This window comes from Macaca nemestrina, chromosome 7 (genome assembly GCF_043159975.1).
Source record: "Macaca nemestrina isolate mMacNem1 chromosome 7, mMacNem.hap1, whole genome shotgun sequence".
NCBI classification, from domain to species: domain Eukaryota; kingdom Metazoa; phylum Chordata; class Mammalia; order Primates; family Cercopithecidae; genus Macaca; species Macaca nemestrina.
This window is the reverse complement of record NC_092131.1, coordinates 19,107,631-19,135,557: the sequence shown is the minus strand read 5'-3', so window position 1 is coordinate 19,135,557 and position 27,927 is coordinate 19,107,631. Positions and strand designations below refer to the sequence as shown.

Sequence of the window (27,927 nt, the reverse complement as noted above, 5' to 3'; positions counted from 1 at the left end):
TTATTCCAAATAAACTGGCCACCAATAACAGAAACAGTAGTCTGAACAATTACTTTTTAAAGAAACAGTTGTCCTATTGGCAGCAGCTAGGTAGCACTTGGTAATAGCAGTTCTACAATGAAAGGATTATGAATAGTTCTTAGCAAAGCACAGAGTAAGGTGTAGTCCCCACAGTAAGTTTACAGACATATGACCTATGCCATCTTCCAAACCCCAAAAATAGACTGGCACAATGACAGTAAATGGCATGACTGATTAGCATACCATAAAAAACATCAATAATTATCTGGAAACAATTAGGTCATCTTACTCCTTACACTAAAGGAAGCTTTACATAGATTAGGAGTTAAACATAAAAATATAACCACTAATGTACCGGAAGAATATATTGAAAATTTTTTTTAAATAATTTTTGGGAAGATTTCTCTATGATAGAATCCTAAATTCAGCTATATAAAAAATAACAACACAACAAGAATTTTTGCTTACCTAAAACAACCTACATGAAGTAAAAAAAAGAAAAAGCAAGTAACAAACTATTGAAATTACTTGCAATTTACATTATAGGCAAAGAGTTAACATCCATAATATATAAAGAGCTACTAAAAGTAAAAGGAGAAAAAGATCAACAACCCTACAGAAAAAAATGGCAAGAAATGTGGAAAGTTTATAGAAAGGATTCTAGGGAACCACCTAACTTTTTTAAATTGGTAAATATACAGAAAGAATTAAGCACTTTTCTGCTTTTATTATACCCAGGATAAATAAATAATTGATGAGAAGAAATTCTCTTTATAGAAATACTACAGCTAACAAATGAATAATGAGTGGTAAATATAAGTATTAGAATGCCACCATTTGAAACACTTATTAAAATGATAGACTTAGGCCATGTATTCTCAACGGGGGTAATATTTCATGAAAGGGGGTAAAAATGAATTCTTAGGGGTAAAATATCTTAAATATTACACAATGGTTTGTGTTCTCTTAACGGACCACAATACAAAAAGAGATACACAGTTGTCTATGGTCTTAAAATTTCAAAGTGAGGGTGTGATCAATAAAAAAAAAAGTAAGAAAGTGACAATGAAAAAAGGTCGGGAAACACTGACCTAGACAATCATCATCAATGGTCGCTACCAGAAAAAACGGAGACTACACATTACATACCATCAAGCAGGAGTACATCACCACCTAGGAAATATCCTTGGTGAAAATTCATAACTGTATCTCATCAAATCTCTAAATCTAACTACCAATTTACAGGACACAAGGAACACAGACTATGTTAAAATACACTATGGGTGTGCAATTAGCCAAATCCAGAATGTGGGAAACCCTGAATAAACTGTAAGAACAACAAAAAGGGAAGGAAGAAAGCTGTAGAATAAAAGAGACTGAAAAGACATACCAACAAACGCAATACATGAAGCTCATTTGGATCCTGATTTTAAGAAATCATAAAAATATTTTATGAGACAATCGGGAATTTCTATACCAGCTAGATAGAGAACACTATGTGATAAGAGTATTGTGGTGATGTTTGAGATATCTTTTAAAGATACAAACTGAAATATTTACAGATGAAATCAGGGAGAAAAAAAAGACAAATTGGGGGAAACAAATTTCAACTCCTAAAATTGATCAGTGGTTCTCAAACTTTTGAGTATATTGTAGTCACTTGGAAGGCTTCTGAAATCACAAATTGCTCAATTTCTGGTATTAGGTCCTGTAAAAGGCCTGAGAATATGCATTTCTTACAAGTTCTTAGGTAATGCTGATGTTGCTCGTCAAGGAACCACACTTTGAGAACCACTATCCCAGACACGGTTTCTAATTTCTTTAATATATAGACAGATATCATTAGATCTTATTTAAAATCAAGTAGAGAGGCCAGGTGTGGTGGCTCAAGCCTGTAATCCCAGCACTTTGGGAGGCCGAGGCAGGTGGATCACGAGGTCAGGAGATCGAGACTATCCTGGCTAACATGGTGAAACTCCGTCTCTACTAAAAATACAAAAAACTAGCTGGGCGTGGTGGCGGGTGCCTGTAGTCTCAGCTACTTGGGAGGCTGAGGCGGGAGAATGGCGTGAACCCGGGAGGCGGAGCTTGCAGTGAGCCGAGATCACGCCACTGCACTCCAGCCTGGGAGACACAGTGAGACTCCGTCTCAAAAAAAAAAAAAAAAAAAAAAAAAAAAAAATCAAGTAGAGAAAAAGATCTATGAACTAATAGAAAATAGGCAAAGGATTTGAACAGGTCAAGGAAAAAAATGTCCTCTAAACATATAAAAACATACCAACAACCCTCAATATAAGAGAAATACACATTTTCAAAATATAACAAGGTATCATTTTTCACCTTTTGGTATTATAATTAGTTCTGTTAAGGGTGTGAGAAAACAGGCACTGGCAATATATTCACGATAGGTGTATAAATTGTTGCTGCCTCTATGTAAGGCCTTATCTATCAAAATTTAAAATACGCACATCCTTTGATTACTGCTAAACATTTATCAGAGATATTCACACATGTACAAAATGACAAATGTATAATGATATTCATTGCAAGCCCTGTATTTATAAAATACACAAAACTGGAGGAAACTAATCTTCCATCAGTAATGGATTAGTTGAATAAATTACAGTATATCCATGCAGTGAAATATTATATTCCTGTTAAAAAGAAGGAAGTAGTTCTGTACACTCTGATAGGGAACATACTCCATATATTTATAAGAGAAAACATATTACTAATAATTCTATTAATTTTCAGTACTTACTACTTATGTTCATTTGTTATACCATGAGCTACTAAAGTTTTAATCAGAGTATTTTAAGCTTTCTTTTTTTTTTTTTTTTTGAGACAGAGTCTCACTCTGTTGCCAGGCTGGAATGCAGCAGCACGATCTCGGTGCACTGCAACCTCCACCTCCTGAGTTCAAGCGATTCTCCTGCCTCAGCCTCCCGAGTAGCTGGGATTACAGGCGCCCGCCACCATGCCCAGCTAACTTTTGTATTTTTAGTAGAAATGGGGTCTCACCATGTTGGCCAGGATGGTCTCAATCTCTTGACCTTGTGATCTACCTGCCTTGACCTCCCAAAGTGCTGGGATTACAGGCATGAGCCACTGCAACCGGCCATGTTTTCTTTATGTTTATCTAAGGATACATCCCAGCCTATGGAATTACTTTATAATTTGCTTACCTGACTGAACGATCATCACTTCCAGTCACAGCCAAAGGTTTAGTAGGATGGACAGCAAGTGCCCAAAGTTCACCTTCACAATGCCCTTGCATAATTAGAAAAGGTTTATTTCTTTCTTGCACCACAATTTCAAAAATTTCACTGTCCTGTGTTCCAACTAGAATGTGGTCACCTCGCCAACACACACTCCTTACAGACAAACCTAGTAAAAAGTAAATTGTATTTAATATATAATGCTGTAATAATGATAGCAGCAGAAGGCAGACAAATCCCTATGCAGATAGGGGCAAGTCCCGGTGAAATCCAACCTTCAAACCTAAGACAGTTTAAAGCCTGAAAGCCAAGCTACAGGTCTTGGATAAATCCACAGACCAACTGAGAATGTCTCTTTCCATTTGGTGCACTTTCCTCTGATTGATCCCCACCTTTCACCTACTTTACACATATTTACCCTTCCCTAATTGGTTTTTTATAGTGTTGTGCCCATCTTTGAGTGGTGCCTTTTTAAAGCCTTTTTTGCATACTCACAAACCCATCAGCATGCAATTGCTCATTCTGAGCCCATAAAAGCTCCAGACTCAGCCATATTTGGGGACTGCCCACCTTTGGGTGGGGGGTTGCAGGTGGGGGAGACTACCTGACTTCAGCCCATCTCGGGTACCCTCTCCACTGAGAGCTGTTTTGTCACTCAGTAAAACTCTTTGCCTTGTTCACTTGCCAGCTGTCAGTACAACCTCTTTCTTCTTGGATGTGGGACAAGAACTTGGAACTCACCCAACAGTGAGTACAGACAGAGCTGTAGACCTATAGCATTCCCCTCCTACTCACGAAGCAACAGGAGAGAGAGCCACTGGGCACCACATGCCCCGTTTATTGGGCAGGACCGAAAGAGCTATTAACTTGCTGTAACACCCGCTTTGGGGCTTCAGGGTCGCTGGAGTCCCCAAGTTTTTTAGGTGCCACCACATTCCCTTCATCCAGACGCCAACGCCCAAGATAGAAGCAGGTCACAGCACACCCGGCCCAGCCACGGGCTGAGCACATATCCTGCAGCAAGTGTGGGATCCAGCCAGAGTGCAAGCCAAGTGCAACCTGCCAGGCCAAGGGGGCAGGGTACCTCCTGGCGAGCCTGGAGCCCAGTGCAGCCCTGGACAGGGGCGTTGCCAGCCATGAAGGTCTCCAGCTGGCAAGCTGGCACTCAAAATACCCTGTGTCAATAATTCCAATCTTCCTAAATTGAAGTTAATTTTGTACCTTTTATATCTTAGATGTGAGACAGAAGAAAATATGTAAGTCCTTGATCTATATTCACATTTTCTTCAACTGTCCATGTTGTTTTCTACATGAAATATTTCTGTCTTTTTATGTACCTAGTTCCTACCCAGCCTTCAGACATGTACTCTTCTTCCTTCTCCCTTGTAGACAACCCTAGCCATGTCTACTTGCTCAGCCAGTCTTACAACACTTCAGTCTGCATTGTTCAATAAGTACTCAATCAGTAAATTACCTTTATAGAATTGTATTCTTTTTCTTTTAATAATCTGACTTTTTACTTGTCTATATTTCATTTCTTCAATACACTCATAAAATCATTAAAAAGAGAGAATTTTACTTTTTCTGCATACTCCTCAATGTCTGTCGTAATCTTAGGAAAGCTACTGTGTTTTTCATTTTTCTCATGTGTGTTACATGGCCAATATAAAGATACCGTGTACCTCACAATGTCCTTATGAGGATCAGATAAGAAAAAGTCTCAAATTATTTTGTAAGCTTTAAAGCACAATAATGTTTAGCAAAACTAATGAAAATAGAATAAGTTAATATTTACATGCTTATTATGTGTTATCCTTATAAACATTTTAGAAATATCAATTCATTTGATCCTATATCCTAAATAATATATTTATTCTTATTCTCATTTACAGTGAGGGTAAATTACCAGCCCAAAGTCACACAACTTGTAGGTGACTGGAATATGGTTTAAACACAAACCTGTGGGTAGTTTTTATAGTAAAAGGTTCTGTTTTATTACATCAATTTTTTTTAATCCCCAAGAGAAAAAAAGTCCCCCAATTGCTGACAAATTTGGATGAAGGAAAAATACATCTATCCACATTTAAATCATCCTGAACAAAAGTTCCCCAACCCTCATCATTTACCCCAACTGTTTATTTAGAATAGTTTGTTTGTTAAATAGTTATAGTTAGCATTCTAATAGTAAAATACTTTCAAAATCCAAAGATACTAAGTGAGTCCCTCTCACATCTCTCTATAGGTCCCATTATAATAGACATTAGATTTATGAAAGCATCTTTCCCCTAACAATGAACCTAAACTCTTTACAGGCAAAATTTCTCCTTAATAGAAGAATTTCAATCAAATGCATACAGGGTAAAGAGGCAAATATGAGTCTTATTTATATTTACAAAACTTACATTGATACTTACTGAAAGAAAGAGATAATCTTTGGGAAGTTTAGAGTTTGCCTAGTAATAAGACATTTGTTTTGTTATTACCTTTGTATCCCTGGTCTGTTTCCCTGAGATCAATCACAGTAATTGGTTTAAAAGTTAAATCCCAAAGACGAATACAACCATCTCTGCCACCAGTAGCAAAGCCTTCTTCACAAGCATTCATGCTAAAAATTCCTGCCTAGAAGAGGAAATAAAATAATTTAACAAAAAATGTTTTTTAAGAACATCTACTATATGAAGGTAGAAACCCTTTTAAACCAATCTAACAATATTTTGGTAGGATATAAGAATAAACAAATACATCAGAAAACACAAAAGAAAATCTAGAAGTAAGTCCACAGGAACTTAATACAGTTGCCCCTTGTGGATTTGAACTTCACTGGTTCACTTATATGGATTTTTTTCAATAAATACAGTCAGCTCTGAATCCACAGTTCCACATCAGCAATGAAACCCAGATCAAAATACAATCTTTATGGGATGCAAAACCCATAGATAGGGAGGGCTTTACATATGCAGGTTTCCCAGGGCAAGACTTGAGTATATGCAGATTTTGGTATCTGTGGTCCTGGAGCCAATCCCCACAAAATATCAAAGCATGACTATATATAACCAAGGTGGTATTTAATTATATGGATAAAACATAAAAGAAAATAAATTTAAACCTTATATCACATGTAAAAATGAATTACAGATGAACATAAAATATAACCATTTATAACTAAATATAAAAAATAAAAATATTAGAAAAAGTCAGAATAACATTTAGGTAACTTTGGGCTGTGAGAGACATTTCTATGCATGCCAGATCACCCACGAGTTTTAAATTTGTTCATATGAGAAAAGATACAACAAGCAAAGACAAACAGATTGGAGAAATATTTGCAACACGTATGACTGTCAAAAGATTAATAACCCTAATATTCAAATGAATAAAGGAAATAAAAACAATTCAACAACAAAAAATTTAAAAAGTAAAAAAGCAAAGGGTAGGAAAATCCAATTAATAGAAATGTAATGCACTGAGGACTTTTCTACATGAAGATCTTGCTGTTAACAACGTGGTGGCTTTGTGCTATCCAGCTCCCTTTACTTTGTAACGGGGACCCAACTGCTAAAAAGCTCAAACCAAAAAAAACTAAACAGTTTAAACAGCAGATTTCTTTTTCAGTTTAGTAAGTTATTTACACAAAAACTTAATTACCTCTGGTAAATTAGCCTCAAGAGCACTAGCTTTATTCTGGTGTGGTTAATCTAGAATACTTTTAGATTGAAGTTAACAAGCTTTTTTTCAACACTACTCTTCAGAAAGACACCATACTAAAGCAATAGCTTTAACAAGATACTAACTATACTAATGTAATAAATGTCAATGAGTCTAACTGATTTCTTCATTGAAATCTTGAAAACAAATATATAATTCAGTTAGAAAAGCATTTTTCAAGCAACCAAACTGACTAGAAACAATATACTATATTATGCAGTCTGTCATTCTAAGACAAGGTTAAGTAATATGTCATTCTGAGACAAGGTTAAGCAATACACATTAAAGTATTTAAAATACTTAAATATACTTACAGCATGGGCTCCTTGTATTGTTCGTATAAGATTGATTCCTTTCCAGACATATATATCCCCATTGAGTGCACCAGAATATGTTAATTCATCCCTTGCACAGGCTAGGCACAGTATTGTCTGAAGGTCACCCGTCTTACCAAAGACACCTCGTTTTGGGGTCAGAGCATTTCCACATAAACTCCAGAACTAAAAGGTATACAGTATAATCAAATTACCAGAGAATTCTTACAAAATAAAGTAAAACATTCCCAATACCTTGATGCTATTATTACAGCAGTGAGCTACAAATTAACTAAGAAATTGCCTTATGATAAAATAGCATTCAACGTTCAGATTCTCATCCTAGTTTGTCAAAAGCTGTGTTATAGCATAGCTATAGTCACTGGTTTCAATGCTTATCTGTAAGAATAAGGGGTTTTAATCAGATTATTTTTAAAATATGCTATGCTTTCCTTAGGTTTCTGAAAAGAAATCTGTATAAAACTTAGATTAAGCCAGGCTCAGTGGCTCATGCCTGTAATCCCAGCACTTTGGGAGGCAAGGTAGGCAGATCACCTGAGGCCAGGAGTTCAAGACCAGCCTGGCCAACATGACTAAGTCCCATCTCTACTAAAAATACAAAAATTAGCCAGGTATGGTGGCGCATGCCTGTAATCCCAGCTACTCGGGAGGTTGAAGCACGAGAATCACTTGAACTCAGGAGGCAGAGTGGTTACAGTGAGCTGAGAGTGCACAACCGCGCTCCAGCCTGGGTGCAGAGTGAGACTGTCTCAAGAAAAAACAAAACAAAACAAAAAAATTTAGGTTAAAAAGTTGGGAACGGGTTAGCAATGAAAATGAAGATAAGTCATCATAGACTAAGAAGAAAAAGGACCAAATCTAATGTTCTCTCTCTGATAGAAACATTAAAGATAGGAAAAAAGGAGTATGCTACAGCTTATTGTAGCTGTAATATTTGATATTTTCAAAGCTGACCAATTGCTTTGCTTGTAAAGCTTAAAAAAATAAGATAGATGTCCATGGGTAATGATTTGTTCATTCTTGGGAGAAAATAAGAAGTTAAACATGAATCTTCATTACCAGGGGTTTTGTTCTATTAGGTGGATTTAGGTAAATTTTATAGTTCAAGGAGAGAAATTTAAAGAAAAAGGAGTTGGGGGGAAGCGGGCACAGTGGCAAATGCCTGTAGTCTCAGCAACTTGGGAGGCTGCGGTGGGAGGATTATTTGAGGCCAGGAGTTTGAGGCTACAGTGAGCTACAAATCACGCCTGTGAATAGCTACTGCACTCCAGCATGGGCCACATGGTAGGATCCCATCTCTAAAAAATAAACCAAAAAAATGGGACAGGACAGAGATATATACATTAAATAGTTCTGCATGAAGAAATTAGGCCCAAAGAATAAATTCAACTTTGTAATAAGTAATTAACATTTAAAATAACATAATTTATTATCATACATTCTTATTTTAAAATTTGAAGCCTCAAATAACTAAAAATTATGATTATCTATTCAAAGATCTAATAAGTACTTTAATTAATGAAACTTTATACTTTTTAAACTTAAAATCTCCACAATTTCTGTGTATATAAGTGGCTTGTTCTCTTTCTTTCAGCATGTCCTAATTTGAATCCATTATTTTCTTCTAGATCAGTGATTCCCAGTGTTAGCTTCACATTAGAATCACCTAGGGAAATTATAAAATGGGATGCCTGGACTCCCACTTGAGACGAACTGGGACAGAATCTCTGAAGCATGAAGCCCAGGTATCCAAATGATTTTGAGGCTCAGCAAGGGTTAAGAACCATTGTTCTAGACTCCAAATCAATATTGTCCAATAGAACTTTCAGTGATGATGAAAATCTTACACACACACGCACGCACACACACACACACACACACACGCTTTCCAATACAGTAACCACTAGATACATAAGCATATGAAATGTACTGCCAGGGTGACTGAGGAAATGAATTTTAAATTTCATTTAACTAATTTATGTTTAAATAGCTACGTATGGTTGGACAGTGAAGTTCTAGATCATCTCTGGGAATTAATTTCCTCACACGTATTGCCTGCAAAGAGAACTATGTTACTATTCATTTCTTCTAGCAAAGGAAAAGAAATGTAACTCAGTATATAGTTTATTTAGTTTGAGAAAATGAGCTTTTTATAAAAACCTGAAAATGGAGCCTTTAGCTTTACTTATAATATAAAATAGTAAGATCTCTTTATTCATAATTAATTTGCCAATCACTTATTAAGCACTTAATATATATCAAGTATCATATCAAACATACTGTCCATCAAAGATGAACAAGACAAAAATCTCTACTTTCACAGTGCTTATATCATGTGCCTTAAAGCCCAGCATACAGCCTTTTTGGTATTAAATATTTGTCAAAAATAAATATTTACTACTGTCCATCAATCAAATCAATACCAGAATAACAAATCCAGAATTGCAGCAGCAGTGAAAGATGCACTGGAGAAAATGTGGATGGAGTTAAGCATATTGAAATAAAGAATGTGAACACAGAACCTTAATTCACTAGGAATTAACTGTTATCAGGAACTGTTACAACAGACAGTGGAAGTAAAGCAAGTTATTTCCAATTTGTTCCAACGATTTAAAAGTAAGTATAAACATAATAAAGAATATCACCACTGACTTTACAGGCTTCAAAATCTGAGCTGTAATTATAAAACAAAACCCAGAGCTTTCATAAGCAAAGTAAATAGTGGCTATCAAGGCTAAGAGAGGGACAAGGAGAGATTTGTTAAAGGATACAAAATTATAACTAGATAGGAGGAATAAGTTCTACTACTCTATACCACTGTAGAATGACTATAGGTAATACGAATAGACAGTTTCAAATAGCTAGAAGGAGGATATTGAATGGTCCTAAAACAAAGAAATAGCAAATGTTTGGGATGATAGCTAATTACCCTAATCTGATCACCATACATTTTTATGTATCAAAACATCACTGTGTACCCATGAATGTGTACTATTATTTGTCAAATAAAAAAAAAATGTAAAGGCTGAGGTCAAATCAGGGAGCGAACATAGAAAAAGGAAAAGCAACACTTTCAGAATGCAGACCATGTGTTAGGCACTATGACAAGCACTTGAATATATACTGCCGCCTTATTTAATCTTCAATTCTTTGAGGATGGTAACAGCAGTCACAGTTTTAAAATGTGAAGAAAAAAAAAAGCTCGAAGAGGTTAAATAACTCATACTAGGTTAAACAGCTAATAAATGGCAAAGCCAGGTCTACTCATGTTGCTTCTCCCACACCATTCTATCTATGTAAATGAAAAACTCTTCATTTGTTTCCTATTCTCAACATTTTACTTTGTAAGTGAAACATGAAGAAACAGGATGGACACAGTAAATCCTGCCTCACTGGATAACAAATTTCTTTATGGAATGTGGCTTATTAATTTCCTATTCATACCTATATCGCTTACAATAATTCAAAGCAAATAATATACATATTTGTTTGATTGAACATAAGAACAATAAAAACATTGCCATTTTAAAAGTAAGTATTATCAAAATTCTGAAAGTAGTCTAAATTGTTAACAGTGAGATATATACTTAGCAGCAGAGAACTAAACGTGACTATTATAAAACAAGACCCTTCTAGTACCTTGATATGTTTTACACCACAGCTGACAAGTTTATTTGGCTGGTACAAATCCCAAGAAATATCAAATATCTGTAAACAAATCAGATTCATGATTAAAATACTTATTTCCAGAATCATTTAAAAATCCTGTCCAAAAGACCAAATGGCCCAAACTCCTAATCATAAAATAAAATTACTCAATAAATAATAATCAGAATCCCACACTTTAAAATCTTATGAGAAATAAAGCAAATTTGAAACTGATAAGAAATAAAAAGTATTTCTTAGTTTCTATGAACTTCAAACACTACTGGAGTAAAACTGAACACCTCCATTTATGTTTAATTTTTTAAAAAGATTGGTGCATAAATAACAAGAATGGTTCAACAGAATTAGGGCATGAAGGGAGGTGCTTGCATAATTTCTACAGAGGAGAGATTCAGAATGGAACATGACACTCATACAGCCTAGAAGAAAGAAACATCTTTATAGCTTTCTATCACTCAGAACTATTTACATAAAGAATCCAAACACCGATTTTACAGTAATTTTTTTCAGTGTTTCAAGGTCCAAGTTAACTTATACTTAAATTTTGGGGAGTCTCCAGGCTTCATTATTTTCTAAAATTTCATAAATTCTAAACACATGCAAAACATTTTGTTACAAAAGCAAACAAGCAAAAACCCAGGTGAAATAAAATACGAATTAGAAACATAATTAAACAAATGATGAAAGAAAAACTAACATTTAAAAAATAATTCATTTATTCTGCTTTCTGGTAGTCTTCATGTTTCTTTGACACCTTATCAACCTACCTCTAAAAGGTTTACATTTTTGGTATACTAAAATGTACACTTTACATTTTGGTATACTCTAAAAATTTACAAAAGTTATGCTCTTTAGTGATAATGAAGAAATAATACATATTTAAGTTAATATTTAACAACTCACCGTAATACAGATTAAATGAAAAACATATCAATGCAACTTTGAAATATTCAACCACAATAATACTTTCAAAAACTCCACTGACAATGTCATATTTTATAATAATGGGTCTATTTATTAAATTCCCAATAGTCATGTGCAAAATGCTTTGATCTAAACAGGTAAGAACATGCCAGCTGTCTAATAAAATATATCCAACATTTTAATAATGGATTAAATTGTGTGTTTGTGTGTGTGTGTATGTGTGTGTGTGTAACAGGCCTCTCTGAGCAGCTACTAAAAATCAAATGTATTCTCCAAAATGCGAATATACACAAAATTTTCTACCCAACTTTTAGAGTCATAAATTCCCACCAAACAGAATCATTGGCCATACCTCTGTGCTGGTTCAGGTTAGGATTTTACTACACATACATACACACAAATTAGATACTTTTAGAAGTTTATAACTTTTTTGATCTACATCCATAAAAATAGTATAACATTTCATTAAAAGCTGGCTATGATGTATTGTTTATATACAACTTGGAATGAGGAATATATATTCTAACAAGTTGTCAGTTAAAAATGTTAGGTCTCTAAAAAATGTAATAGTAATAAGCAATTTTAAAACCATACAAGCAACATCATTTTTCACCTTAACTATAATACATATTTAACAAATTGGTGGTAAACCAAACTAAACAGACCCTAGGCTCAAACCATTCAATTTTTAAATTGAGATTTGAATAATGGGTGTCTCCATATGTCAAACCCATCAAACTTCACACATTAAATATGTGAATCCCTATGTATATCAACTATATTTCAATAAAACTGTTTTAAAAAATGGAAAGAAATACATTGTTTTTACTGAAGCAAACACCGGGTTAAAAGTCTCATGCCTAATGTAGATGATGGGTTAATGAGTACAGCAAACCTCCATGGCACGTGTATACCTATGTAACAAACCTGCACATTCTGCACATGTACTCCAGAACTTAAAGTATAATAAAAACAAGAAAAAAATTGTTATGCCAATACTATACATATCAAATGATGTTTCCAAGTCCTACAATACACATGTACTCTAAGACTTTAAGAGTTTTTCCATCTGTACAATTATTTACCAGTTGCAAAATTTTAATTACATACGACCAATCTGGCAATAACAAAATCCAGAAGAATAAAATCCCCTGAAGTCTCCTCTGGTATTTCCCTTCCAGTACTCGTTAGAAATCTCAAAAGAGAATACTTACTCTATCTGTATGACCAGGAGCCATAGACAACATTTTTCCCCTTTTCCAGTCCCAAACACAAACTGCATTCTTTGAATCCAGTCCAACTGAAACCAAGCGCTGAATTATGTCCACAAAGTCCAGGAAGGAATAAAAAGGCAAACAAATCAAAGAGAAACCAAATTATAAATAGCAAATAAATTATACTCATGGGTTTTTATAAGCACAAAACATACACATCTATATTTACCTCATAAAGGCTGAATGTATTTCACCCTGTTAGTGTTTCCACTTATGTATAGATAGATCTTCACATTATGAAACAGAACAGAGACTTCCATTTCTAACAGTAGGATTGACAAAATATCCTAAATATACCTCCTACCAAAAACTAAAAATACTAGATAAAATGTAAAATCATCTTTTTAAATGGACTGCTGAGCTGTCGAAGAATTAAGAAATCTAAGAACAAAACCAAAGTGATTTCCAGTGGGAAACCTGGAGGGTGAGAAAATACCTACACCTACTGGACTCTAAAGGCATCGGGTGAATTCTCGTACCCCTGATTTCTGTGCTGTGGCCTGAGGAAGAATAGGAGACAAAGTCGAGGGCCTACCTAAGGTGGGGATTTGAATTGCAGATCGCCTCTGATTAACCCAGTAAACCTCTCAGAAACAACAAATAACCCCTTCCTAAAGAAGGGGAGGCAACTCATGAAGAGGGAGAAACACCTCCCTGAACATTTGTAACCACAAGCAGCCTTCTCATGGTTGCTGGCCTAAATTCACATTAAACATGAATCCTTCAACTAGGAAATTTAATTCAAACTAGTCTTCAGGGTTGGTTGTGTCTTCAAGCAACTTCAACAACGTGGCCCAAGCAAATATAAATCCTAAATGAAGTACCGCAACTTCGATCCACCCCTCAAAGAATTCCTACAGGTAGCAATTCAATAAAAATAAGCTACAAAAAAAAAAAAAAAAAAAAAAAGGCCAGGTACAGTGGCTCACACTGTAATCCCAGCACTTTGGAAGGCCGAGGCAGGTGGACTGCTTGAGGCCAGGAGATTGAGACCAGCCTGGGCAACAAGTTGAAACTCTGTCTCTACTAAAATTACAAAAATTAGCCAGGCGTGGTGACACACGCCTATAATACCATCTACTCAGGAGGCTGAGGCAGAGGAATCACTTCAACCCAGGAGGTGGAAGTTGCAGTGAACTGAGGTCGCTCTACTGCACTATAGCCTGGGAGACAGAGCGAGACTCTGTCTCAAAAAATAAGAAGCAGCAGCAGCTAAAAAAATAAACAAACCACCCCAACCACACTACACAGACACAACAAAATAAGAATCCATGAGTGAGAATGGGCAAGTCACAACAAACAGCAAAGTCGACCTTGCAAAAAACATCAGATATGGAATTATTAGATAAATAACATAAAATAAGCTTAATGTGAGTAAATAAAATTAAGGATTCAAAATATCTGTATATGAGCAAAAAATATGAGACTATAAAAAGTATCCAAGGAGACTTGAAGAAGCACACGGAACTTCCGGAAACAAAAAATAAAGTAAATTAAAAATTCAATGGAAGAGTTAAATACAAGATTAGCAGGAGATGAAAAGACAAAGTTCAAAAGAGAAGTGGATAGTGAGATTGGAAAGTATGAGAGAGGTTTAAAAACATAAAAGATGGACTTCTAGCCATGAAGGCGTATCAAAGTCTGAACTTACCCTCCCTCACCCGCCCCTGCCATAAACAGCTAGAAACTGTACAGAATACATGAAACAAATGTTTTGAGACATTTGCAACAGGAAGTAAAGCACTGTGAACCCTGAAAGAGGGAAAAACAAATAAGTGAAGTCCTATAATCACCCCAGCTTCCATCTAGGAGGCAATTTCCAGACTATGGCACAGAAAAGTGGAATCCAAATAGAGCCCAGTAGACTTACTAATTTGGACAAACAGCCTAGAGTTCAGAGAGGACAAGATGGCTAGAATTTGCAGAGCAGGAAAACAGCTCCAGTAAAACTATCTATAGTAAGATTTGAGAATATTAATCTCTGCATGCATAGGATGAACTCTATGAGGTCATGCAAAGAAGAAATTCTAGAAAAAGAACAATTACTAGAGAGCTAAAAGCAAAAAATTCTCGGAGATCACAAACGGTCCAGAATCACTCAAATTCTCAATAACCAGAATGAAGATATCTCTTTGAACTCGCTGGGCAGTCATCAGGAATCCTGAGGTCAGGAGGGGAGTGTCATACCTTAATAGTGAAGTTATACCAGTAATTCTAGAGCAAAAGCTATTCTAGTGCTGCCTCATAAAAGTTTGAAAGCAAGCTTTTCACAAAGATGAAACTGATTCATGAGGAACTTGACTATTTGCCAGAACAGTGTCCATATACTTTAAAAGGATATAATAAAATTACTGATATGTGAAGAAACAGAAAAATGTGACTCATAACCTGGGGAAAATCAATAGAAATAGGCTCAGCAAACCCAGAGATAATTAAGGTTAGGAGACATTTGCTGTTAAAATTAACATTTTCAAGACACTCAAGAATTATCTTAAACATACCAAGAATAAAAAAAGAAAAGATATAAAAGAACAACATAGAAAACTGTTACGTTATCTAAAATGAAAATTTACTCCAAAGGATTAACAGCAGCTTAGACAATGATGAAAAGATAAATAAACTTGAAGACATAGCAACAGAACCCATCCAAAATAAAGTACAGAAAGAAAAAGAAAAAAAGAATTGACAGAGCTTCAATGACCTGCAGGAAAATATCAAGTGGTCTAACATACAGGCAATTATGGCTCCAGAAGGAGAGAAACGACAGAGGAAAAGAAAACAAAAAAACTGAAGAAATAATAGTAGAAAGTTTCCTAAATCTGATGAAACCATAAATCCACAAATATAAGATGTTCAACAAATCCCAAGCAGGATAATCATTCACACAGAAAAAATACACAAGACACATGGCAAACAAATTGCTGAAGCCATCACTAAAGGGCAAATTCTAAACAGCAGCCAGACAAAAAAGGACAACTGCTGTATGGATGAACAAAGATTTAAAAATTATCCTGGACTGCTCATCCAAAGTGATGCAAGTTAGAAGACAATGGACAAACAGTTTAAAGTGCTGAGGCAGAAAAAAAATCAGCATAGAATTGTATACTAAGCAAAAATATCCTTTGAAAATGGAATCAAAACAAAGTCTTTTCCAAGCAAACAAAAGCTGAGAAAATGAATCATCAGTAAACCTGCACTACAAGATATGATAATGAAGTAAAATGATACCAAATAGAAACGATTTACACATATGAGAGTGTCCAAGTAGTAAATACATAAGATTTTTCTCTTAAAAAAATTTTAACAACTATCTAAGGCAAAATAACAGTTATTATGTGGTTTTCAAAATATGTAGAAGTATTAATAAAATAAATGACAATAGCACCATAAACAGAAGAAAGGAAACAGCAGAATATACTTTTTCATATTCTTTCCAAATATACATGAAACATCATGAAGATCACAAAAATTTGGATTACAAAGTGTCAATAAATTTTTAAAAATTAAAATACAGAGTATGTTCTCTGACAAAAACAGAATTAGAGTAACAGAATGTTATCCAGAAAATCTCCCAAATATTTGGAAATTAACAACATACTTCTAAGAACTGAAAGGTCAAAGAAGAAATAACAAGAAAAATGTGAGGAAAAACCCACAACACATTGTGTGAAAAGTACTGGTTTAGAGCAGGGGTCAGCAAAGTACATCTCTCAAGCCAAATCTTGTCTGTACCTGTTTTTGTAAATAAAGTTTTACTGGAATATAGCCACACTCATTCTTTCATTCATTGTCTATAACTGCTTTCACACTATAGGGCAGAGCTGAGTAGTTATAGCAAAGACCAAATGGCCCACAAAGCTTAAAATATTTACTATTTCACTTATTATAGAAAGTTTATCAAACGGTGGTTTGGAGCACAGATTCTAGTAGCAGATTGCCTAGGTTTGAACATCATCTCTTACTAGCAGGGGTGACTTTGGACAATTATTTAGCCTCCCTGTACCTTACTTTCCTCACCTATTAAATGGGGATATAAAAGTACTTCACAGGGGTCACTATGAGAATTAACATATACACTATTTAAAGGAATTAGAGGGCCTCATATATGGTTAATGTTATGTAAATGTTTGCTTCATATCATTATTATTATTGCTATTAGTTTACTATAACCATAGTTAAATGGGGACAAATAAAAATACCTCACAGGGGTTACTATGAATATTAACATATATACTGCTTAAAGGAGTTACAGTGCCTGGTATATGGCTAATGTTATATAAATGTTTGTGTAATATTATTATTATTACTATTAGTTTACCATAACCTTAATTAGCTTTAAGAACCTACACCCTCTAACTGTCCAAATGAGGAAGGTCATCTAATATCCAGTTACAGTTTCTGAAAAGAAAGTTTCTACTATTTAAACTTCAAAATTGGTAGGATGAATAATTTATATAAAAAGACACAGAATACAGTTGGTTATGACTCTCCATCAAATCAAGCTAGCAGAAAGCCCAGAGAACAAGAGGAGATGATTTGTACCTCCTGAGAGTATTTACTATTTGGGAACCAAAGGGCATCAGCAAAAAATCTAGCTAGAACAAAGATGTCTACCTCTTGCTATCAGAATACTGTGTAGAGGTTAAAATTTCACAAGACAAGTACATCAAGTGAGGAATAGCCGGAGGGGCACTGCTGTTCTTTCTACTGATGTTTCCTCTGTCTGGCATAACTCATCAAATACACACAGCAAACCACAATTGGCCAAAAACTTTAAAATTCCATGTATCCAAACACAGTGTCAATACATCTAGTTCTGTACAGACAATAACAAACTAGACTTGAGAGCACTTTCTCTGTAGCCTTGATAAACATATCATGGCTCAAACCAATATCCCTATGCATAGGTTATGCAACAACAGACAGGACGAGGTAGAAATGACAAAGCAAATATTACCTCCTCTTCAAGCTTTCTAACATTTTTTACTTTATCATTTCTTTTATTTTAACCCCAACTTGGTAGATGAGAAAGAGAATAAAGAAAGTTTTCAAGCAAAAGTAATGCTTAATCCATATCTTGGAAAAGAGAGTCAGAGACAGTCTGTAGAAAAGTAATAGAAAGTACATTTCAGAACAAAGGACCTCAAGATTAAAGAGATTATGGTGCTTTCAAGAGAGTGCCAGTAATCCAATCCAGGGGAGGGAAGGAGTGCCAACTGGAAAGCAGCAAGGGACAAGGCTGGAGAGGTAGGGCAGAAGCCAAGAGGAAGAGGTTTTTGGGTTTTTTTTTTTTTTTTGGTTTTTTTTTTTTTTTGATAGAGTTCGAATAAAGAGAGAATTCAGTTTTAAATGTATAAAATGGAATATCTACAGAACATTCAGGAGTGATATTTAGAGTTGAGAAGCTAGAGCCACTGTTAGCTGATATGGAAGTTAAAGTCATGGGCCTATATACTCACCCAGAGAATATAAGTAAAGTAAAAAGAAAAGGCTACGGACTCCTGAAGAACACTGATATTTAAGAAGCAGACAAGGAAAGACTCCTTTAAAGATAAGAAGTAATAGTCAGGGAGAAAGAAAACCAGATAAAGAAGACTCTATCCATCTTCCCAAATTCCTCCCTGATCCTATTCCCAGACAAAATCTTACTTGTGTCCATTAAGTGAATTGGAAGTATCCATAAAAAATTCTAGCACACTAAATTTTTAAATAAGAAAGAGATAATAATAGCATCTATTCCATAGGGTTGTTGGAAGGATTAAATGAGATAATGCAGGCTTAGCATAATGCCTGGCACTTAGTATATGCTCAACACCTTTAGCTATTATGTTTTCATGAACTTAAAATTTTAAGTAATATGTTCTCATGAAGATCTGTGATAATGAAATACACGTACCCAAGACTTTTCTTATAAGTTGCTCAAAATAAGTGAAATTAAACACTTTCAACTAGTAAAAGCTATGGGCACGATTTCTCCTTGGATATATAAAAGAAACTCCTCAGCAATGCAATATATTACATTTAGAAAGGGTAAATTTAAAGCTAAGAAGAAAATATCTATATTTAATGTTATAGACACTTATAATTAAAATGGCTTGAATTTCATAACACCTTAAGTGATTTTTAAAAATAACTTTGTAGGTTTGTTTTATAACATTTTATGTTCCTATGAAATAGATAAGTATTATTATTTCCTCTAAAAAAGAAAATGAAATTCCAACAGTATATTAAGACTTGAAAAATTATAGCAAAAATGGGACATGAATTAAGTTTGTGCAATTGCCAAACACTGCTATATGGTGATATAAACCTAGAAGCACATTTTTTTTTTTCCAAATAAGAGATTACAATTAAGTCTTTATAGATCCATTACCAGAAAGTCATATCTTACTAATATGAACAGGAGGCAGGGAAATACTGGGCAGAAGAGGGTGGGGTCCCTGGCAAGGGTTCCACCCTCAAGCCTGGACCCCTGGCCCTAAATAAGAACATGCATTCCTGTTTTCTTGCCCAAATGTTGCCTTTGCCAAAATCACTCTGGCCCACCACAACCCCAACCCTGTACCCATAAAAACCCCAAACTCCACTGGCAGAGGGGCAAAACAGCACTGCAGAGAAGGAGAGAAGTGAAGTGTCTGCACATCAAGAGGAGTTTGGCCGGGGATGGTCAGGAGAAGATTATCTTCCCACTCCATCCCCTTTCCAGCTCCCCATCCTGCTGAGAGCCACTTCCATTGCTCAATAAAATCCTCCATATACACCACCCTTTAATCTGTTCTTGTGACTTGGTTCTTCCTGGACGCTGGACAAGAATTCAGGATGCACTGGGTGCAGGAACCCAAAAAGGCTGTCACACTGACTCTTCACTGAGCTGTTTAACACTTAAGCTACCAGTGTTAAAGAGTATTGTTTGTAACACACACTCTCTGGGGCTCCAGAGGTTGTGGGTAACCCCTAGATGCTGCCACAGGCAAGCCAGCACCCAAAGGCACTCGCCCCGGCTCTCCTGCAACCTCTCACCTGCGTGCCCCACTCCTGCAAGGGGTTTGAGCTGCGCAGCCAAGTAAATGAGCCACACCCATTACAAGTCCTATGAAGGGGTCAAGGGAACTCTCTCATCTCATTACCAGAAAATCATATTAACCTATGCTACTCAAAGAAGCTATTCCTCAGAGTAATATAGAAAAACATCTACTGGTTATCATGTTCAAGGGGATAGAACACACTGTAATTTGTTTCTATAAAATTGAGATCTATAAAATTAATGAATTAAAAAGCAGGTAACTAAAATTGTTCTAAAATTTAAAATGATTTTAAAGTCTAATTATAACATAAAACTTTTAAAGATTATAAATGAACAACCTGCAAGATCCAACTTTTTACTGATAACTTTGAAACTATTTTTAGGTATAACGACTTCCATAAAAGTACCACAAAAAAGCCCTTGGTTTGCTTAACTTTTTTAAATCATTGACTAGAAGTAGATGATAATTTAGAAACTGATTAGTCAGTTGAGTGATAATTATATCCTTTGTTGTGAACTTTGATTTTGTATAAAAAATAACTCATAGGAATTGTTCCATTATATTCAACAAAAACATAATTTTAATAGACAACCTTTAAGGTAACTGAAAATTGAAATATAGGCTGGGTGCAGTGCCTCAAGCATGTAATTCCAGCACTTTGGGAGGTCAACAACACTGGAGGATAGCTTGAGGCCAGAAGTTTGAGACCAGCCTGGGCAGCACAATGAGATCCTATCTCTACCAAAAAAAAAATTAGCCAGGCATGTTGGTATGTGCCTGTAGTCCTAGCTGCTCAGGAGGGTGAGGCAAGAAGATTGCTTGAGCCCAAGAGTATGAGGCTGCAGTGAGCTATGATCATGTCACTGCACTCCAGCCTGGGCAGCAGAGTGTGACCCCGTCTCTAAAAATAAAAAAATAAAATTTAAATATATATAGCTTTCTAAGAAACTTAATTATCCTAAGATATCATCCATCTGTCCTATCAAAATACCCTAACTGGAAAGAGTTATATAGAAAAATCTCTATAATAACCAGGTAATATTCCACTGACTCAAAATTACTTTGGCTTTCAAGGTAGTAATTAATTCAGTTGAGAAAGTTCTTGACATGATGAAATAAAAACCACATTGTTATATATCAACTACCCACCCCACCTACCCACCTCCACCTTTGAACAAATACTTTTCATCAAGTGTCCAAATTAATATTTATAGATGTATAATCATTTTCTATAACACACTTGAACATACAATTTAGAAAAAAAATGAAAAACTGTCACATACCTGTCCATCTAAGTCAAATGCCAAGCAAGCTATACCATGTGTATGAACATCCTTTAAAACTGATATGGTCTGCACAGTGTATGAATCCCAAATACAAATATAAGGCTCTTTCCCAACTTGTCCTGTTGCTACCAACACTCGTTCAGGGTGCAATGCAAGGCTGTAAAATAAGGAAATAAAGAAATAAGTAGTATTATTAAAAACTGCTTATACAGATTTTATAGTATTTGGTAGATGAAAAACATATATACCAGTGTGAACATTAGACTTTATCCATTTTAGACAATTTGGATTTTTTTATTATTATTATTTTTGTTGAGACAGTGTCTTGTTCTGTCAGCTAGGCTGGAGTGCAGTGGTGTGATCTCAGCTCACTGCAACCTCCATCCCGCCAAGTTCAAGCAATTCTCATCTCAGCCTCCTGAGTAGCTGGGATTACAGGCACCCGCCACCATGCCCGGCTAATTTTGTATTTTTGGTAGAGATGGGGTTTTGCCACATTGGCCAGGCTAGTCTTGAACTCCTGACCTCAAGTGATCTGCCTGCCTCAGCCTCCCAAAGTGCTGGGATTATAGGTGTGAGCCACCATGCCCAGCCAGTAATTTGGATTTAAAATAAATAGCTTCTATAAAAATCCATGCTAACAGTTACTACTTCATAGAATATGTGATAAACAGTTAATGATAAGCTAATTATACCTTTCATGATCCCTGCAATATACTATGTGTAAACTTCTCAAGAAAAGAACTCTCACAAGACAGTGACTGGATCACAGCAACAAATTGGTAGCCTTTTCCTCATTTAGTATTGACCTGTTTTCAAGCCTTCTTTCCCATTTTACTATTCCTTTCATTGGATAAAGTTAGACCAAATCTTAATGTCTAAATACAGCATTTAGTAGCCCTGCTACTATAACACTAATTCTTTTTTTTTTTTTTTTTTTTTTTTTTGAGACGGAGTCTCGCTCTGCCACCCAGGCTGGAGTGCAGTGGCCGGATCTCAGCTCACTGCAAGCTCCGCCTCCCGGGTTTACGCCATTCTCCTGCCTCAGCCTCCCGAGTAGCTGAGACTACAGGCGCCCGCCACCTCGCCCGGCTAGTTTTTTGTATTTTTTAGTAGAGACGGGGTTTCACCGTGTTAGCCAGGATGGTCTCGATCTCCTGACCTCGTGATCCGCCCGTCTCGGCCTCCCAAAGTGCTGGGATTACAGACTTGAGCCACCGCGCCCGGCCCAACACTAATTCTTAAATTATAAATTCCATTTAAGAAACAGAAAAGTCACCCATAATTCGCAGAAAATAATCTATGAGTCTCTAGAAACAAGACAAAGACCTAGCAGTTGGTAATAGCTTATGTACATCAGCAGAAGGCGGGGAAAATATAAATTCTATTTGATAATTTTTTTCTATATGTCAATTTAGAATATCACATTTGCCCTTGAGATGAAAAAGAAAATCACTCATGGCATCAGGGTGGAGAATCAACTAAAAGGGGAAAATTAGGAGGATATTAAAACAAATCAAGGCTGGGTGTAATGGCTCATGCCTATAATACCAGTGCTTTGAGAGGCCCAGGCTGGAGGATCACTTGAGGCCAGGAGTTCAAGATCACCCTGGGAAACACATTAAGCCATTGTCTCTACAAAAAAAAATTTTTTTAATGAGCCAGACATAGCAGCACACACCTCTATTCCCAGCTACTTGGGAGGCTGAGGTGAGAAGATCGCTTGAACCCAGAAGTTCAAGGCTGCAATGAGCTATGACTGCACCACTGCATTCCAGCCTGGGCTTCTGGGCCAGATTCCGTCTCTAAAGTAAATAAAGACAAAATTAACAGACTGGATGCAGGGGACAAGGGGAAGAGAGGGGGCTAAGATGACTCTTGGGTTTCTGGCTTGGGTATTTGAATGGTTTGGGGTGGTATTCAACAAGTCAGGGAATACTAAAGGGGTAATCAATGGGAGAGAAGATAAGTCGGAATACCAGGTTGGTTCAACATATGAAATCAACAAATATGGCATATTAACAGAATAAAGGCCAAAAAAATTCCCACATATGTTTATCTCAATAGACACAGAAAAATTATTTGACAAAACCCAATCCCTTCATAAAAACACATAACTAGAAACTGAAGGAAACTTCCTCAAACTGACAAAGGACATCTACATAAACCCAAAGCTAATAACATATTTAGTGATGAAACCTTGAAAGCTATCCCACTAAGTAAAGGGAAAAAACAACGATATCAGTTCTTGCCACTCATTTAACTTGGTATTAGATATTCTAGCCAAGAAAAATAGGCCAGGAAAAGGAACAAAAAGTAAAAGTAAAGATCTCTACTGGCAAATGACATGATCATATATACAGAAAATCCTAAGGAATCCACAAAGAAACAACCAAAAAATGAAGAGCTAATATGAATTCAGCAAGGTTGCAGGATATATGATCAACATAAAAAATCTATTGTATTTCTATACACTAGCAAAGAACAATAAAAAAATTAAAGAAAATAATCCCACTTACAGTAGCATCAAGAGGAATAAAACATTTAGGAATAAATTAAACAAAGTACAAGATTTGTACACTGAAAACTACAAAAACCCACTGAAGGACATTTTAAAAGATCTAAATAAATGGAAAGACATCTCATTTCTGGGCTTAGAGGAATGTAATATTTGTAAGATGGCAATACTTCTCAAATTGATCTACAGAGTCAACACAATCCTTGTCAAAATACTAGTTGTCTTTCTTGAAGAAACTGACAAGCTGATCCTAAAATTCAGAAAGACTCAGAATAACCAAAACTATCCTGAAAAACAAGAACAAAGTTGGTAGACTCACTTTCCAATTTTGAAACTTACAAACTTACTACAAAACTACAGTAATCAAGACAGTGTGGTACTGGCATGAGGATATGCAGATCAATGAAACAGACTTGAGAGTCCAGAAGTAAACCCATACATTTGTGGTCAATTGATTTCAACAAGGGTGGTGCCAAGACAACTCAATGGGGGAGAAAATGGTCATTTCAACAAAGAGTACTGGGACACCTGAATATATATCCATACACAAAAAAATAAATTTGGACCCATACCTCAAACCATATACAAATGTCAACTCAAAATGGATCAGAGGCTAAAATAATTGTTAAAACTCTTGGAAGAAAATATAGGCATAAATCCTACTGATCGTGAATGAAGGAGTGGTTTCTCAGATATAACACAAAGCATTAGTGACAAAAGAAAAAGCACATAAAATGGACTGAATCAAAATTAAAAACTTTTATGCTTCAAAGGACAACCATCAAGAACACAGTAACACAACCCAGAGAATGGGAGAAAATATTTGCAGAGCACATATCTGATAAGGGACTTGTATTAAGAATATATAAAGAATTCCTACAAATCAACAATAAAACTACAAATAATCTAATTTTTCAAATAGATAAAGGATTTTAACAGACATTCCCCCAAGGAAGATACACAAAAGGCATATAAAAAGATGCTTAACATCAATAGTCAGTAGGGAAAAGCAAATCAAAATGACAATAATACACCATTTCTTTGTTCTTTCTCTTTCTTTCCCTCTTTCCTTCCTTCCTTTTCTTGCTTTCTTCCTTTCTTTCTCTTTCTCTCCTTTCTTTCTATTTATTTATTTGAGACAGGGTCTCACTTTGTCACCCAGGCTGGAGTACAGTGACACGATCACCACTCACTGCAGCCTCGACCTCCCAGACTCAAGACTCATCCTCCTGCTTTGGGCCTCTCACATGGCTGAGACTACAGGTGGGTGCAACCACACCTGGATAATGTTTTTTTTTTTTTTTTTTTTTTGTAGAGATGGGGTCTCCCTATGTTGCCCAGACTGGTCTCAAACTATCGGACTTCAGAGATCCTCCCACCTCAGGCTCTCAAAATGTTGGCATTACATGTATGAGCCACTGCTCCCAGTCCACTTCTATAAATATACATATATATGTGTATATATGTATATACATTTTGAGACAGAGTTTCACTCTCATTGCCCAGGCTGAAGTGCAATGACACGATTTTGGCTTACTGCAACTTCTGCCTCCCAGGTTCAAGCAAGTCTCCTGCCTCAGCCTCTCAAGTAGCTGGGATTACAGGCATGCACCACCACACCCAGCTAACTTTTCTGTATTTTTAATAAAGATGAGGTTTCACAATGTGGACCAGGACAGTCTCGAACTCCTGACCTCAGATGATCCACCTGCCTTGGCCTCCCAAAATGCTGGAATTACAGGTATGAGCCACTGCACCTGGCCCACTTCTACATTTTAAAAGACAGAAAATATGAAGTATTGGCAAGGATGTGGAAAAAGTGTAACCCTTAAACATTGATTATGGGATTGTAAAATGATGCAGCCTATTTGGAAAACTGCTTGGTAGCTATTCAAAAGGTCAAACAAAGTTACCATATGATCCAGCAATTCTACTCCTAGCTGTATTCCCAAAAGGAATGAAAACATATGTCCACACAAAACTTGTACACAAATGTTCACAGCAGCATTATTCACAAATGGCCAAAAAGTAGAAACAATCCAAATGTTTGACTGAATCATGAATAAGTAAAATGTGGTATCCATACAATAAAAATGACAACAGGAATAAAGCACTGATACATGCTACAACATGGATGAACCTTGAAAACATTATGCTTAGTGAAGGAAAACAGATATATAAGGGCCACATCTCATATTAATCCATTATGAAATGTCCAGAACATGCAAATCCTTAAAGAAAGTAGATTAGTGATTGCCAGGTGCTGGAAGGAGAAGGGAATGGATAAGGACTGCTAATGAGCTTGGGAATTTTTTAGGGGTGATAAATTTCGGAAATTAGATAGAAGTGATAGTTGCAGAACTTTGTGACTATATTAAAAATCACTTAATTGTGCACTTAAAGTATAAATTTTATATTTTGTGAATCATCTGTTTTTAAAAAGTGAAAAAATACTGACATTACCGTCTGCATACATATTTTAAGTATAAGGATTTATGCAAAGAAAACCTTTGAGGTTAGACAGACATGGGTTCAAAATTCTGTCTCTGCTCTTCACAGGCTTCTCAGCAAATTCTTTATCTTCATCTTGTTTTCTCACCTTCAAAAAGGGCATATATTTACTATAAGTAAGGTGAGGGAAATTTCCCCAAGCTTGAAAACTGGTGTGGGGGGAAGGCTGAGTGTGGTGGCTTGTGCCTGTAAACCCAGTGCTTTGGGAAGCTGACGCAGGAGGATCGCTTGAGGCTAGGAGTTCGACACCAGCCTGGGCAACACAGCCAGACCCTACCTCTACAAAAAAATAAAACAACTAGCCAGGTGTGATGGTACATGCCTGTAGTCCCAGTTACTCAGAAGGCTGAGGCATGAAGATCACCTGAGCCCAGAAGTTCAAGGCTGCAGTGAGCTGTGATCATGCCACTGTATTCCAGTCCGAGTGACAGGGCAAGTCATCATCTCTTTAAAAAAAAAAAAAAAAAAAAAGTCTGGGGAGAAAAACTATGCAGGTCCTCACAGTTTAACTACAAAATCTACATACAACAGAACAGAGGTACTCAAAGTTAGAGAAAAAGGATACGGTGGGTGTATGTTTAGATTTATAAGAAACTGTCAGTTTTCCCCAGTAGTTGTACCATGTTACACTCCCACCAGCAATGTAAGAAAGTTCCAGTTGCTCTACATTCCCACTAATATTTGGTGTTGCCAGTGTTTTTAATTGGAATTTCTGATGACCATTCACATGGACTAATTGGTCTTATAATGATCTGTTCAAGTCTTCTAGCCATTTTCATTAGGTTGTCTTTAAATTTTTGAGTTTTCAAAGTACTTCATATATTCTCAATACAAGTCCCTTTGTCCAACATGGGACTTGCAAATATTTTCTCCCAGACTGTAGCTTTTCTTTGCATTCTCTGTTTCTCTCACAGAGCAAACATTTTTTAATTTTTATGAAGTCTAGTTCATTGATTTTTGTTTTATGGACCATGCTTTTGCTTAACCAAAGGTAATAAAGATTTCCTCTGATATTTTCTAAAACTTTTATAGTTTGTCTTACATTTAAAGCTACAATCTATTTTTGTATAAAATGCAATGTATGTTACAGGCTTTTTGTTTTTTGGTTTTTTTTTTTTTTTTTTGCTGTCTTTATGTAAGATTCCTAACTTTTCAGCACCATGTATTGAAAAGACTGTCTTTTCTCCTTTGAATTCCCCAGGCACTTTTGTCAAAACTCAATTGACCATATCCATATTACTTTTCCACAAATTGTACCCTATATTTTACACCATTAACCTATGTATCCATACTTTCACCAATACCACACTGCCTTCATGAGTATAGCTTTATAATAAGCCTTAAAATTGAATACTGTGGATCTTCTACCTTTGTTCTTTTTCCATATTGCTTTGGCTATTCTAATTACTTCATCTTTCCTATAAGGTTTAGAATCAGCTGTATA

The 27,927-nt window shown here is 35.8% G+C and overlaps 1 protein-coding gene across 19 annotated transcripts in view; it reads right to left on the bottom strand.

Moving 5' to 3' along the window:
* Positions 1-27,927, bottom strand: part of LOC105467670 (EMAP like 5) — a 220,783-nt gene that overhangs the window by 131,144 nt on the left and 61,712 nt on the right. For all 19 annotated transcript variants that reach the window (XR_011625648.1, XR_011625649.1, XR_011625650.1 and 16 more), the window contains 6 exons: positions 21,452-21,611; positions 13,084-13,182; positions 10,919-10,987; positions 7,259-7,444; positions 5,723-5,858; positions 3,207-3,408 (listed from right to left, as the gene is read on the bottom strand). Coding sequence is in view for 16 of the 19 variants with exons in the window: in XM_071099741.1 (XP_070955842.1) it covers positions 3,207-3,408; positions 5,723-5,858; positions 7,259-7,444; positions 10,919-10,987; positions 13,084-13,182; positions 21,452-21,611 (852 nt within the window). In the remaining 3 variants the exon portion in view is untranslated. The remainder of the gene's footprint in view (positions 1-3,206; positions 3,409-5,722; positions 5,859-7,258; positions 7,445-10,918; positions 10,988-13,083; positions 13,183-21,451; positions 21,612-27,927) is intronic.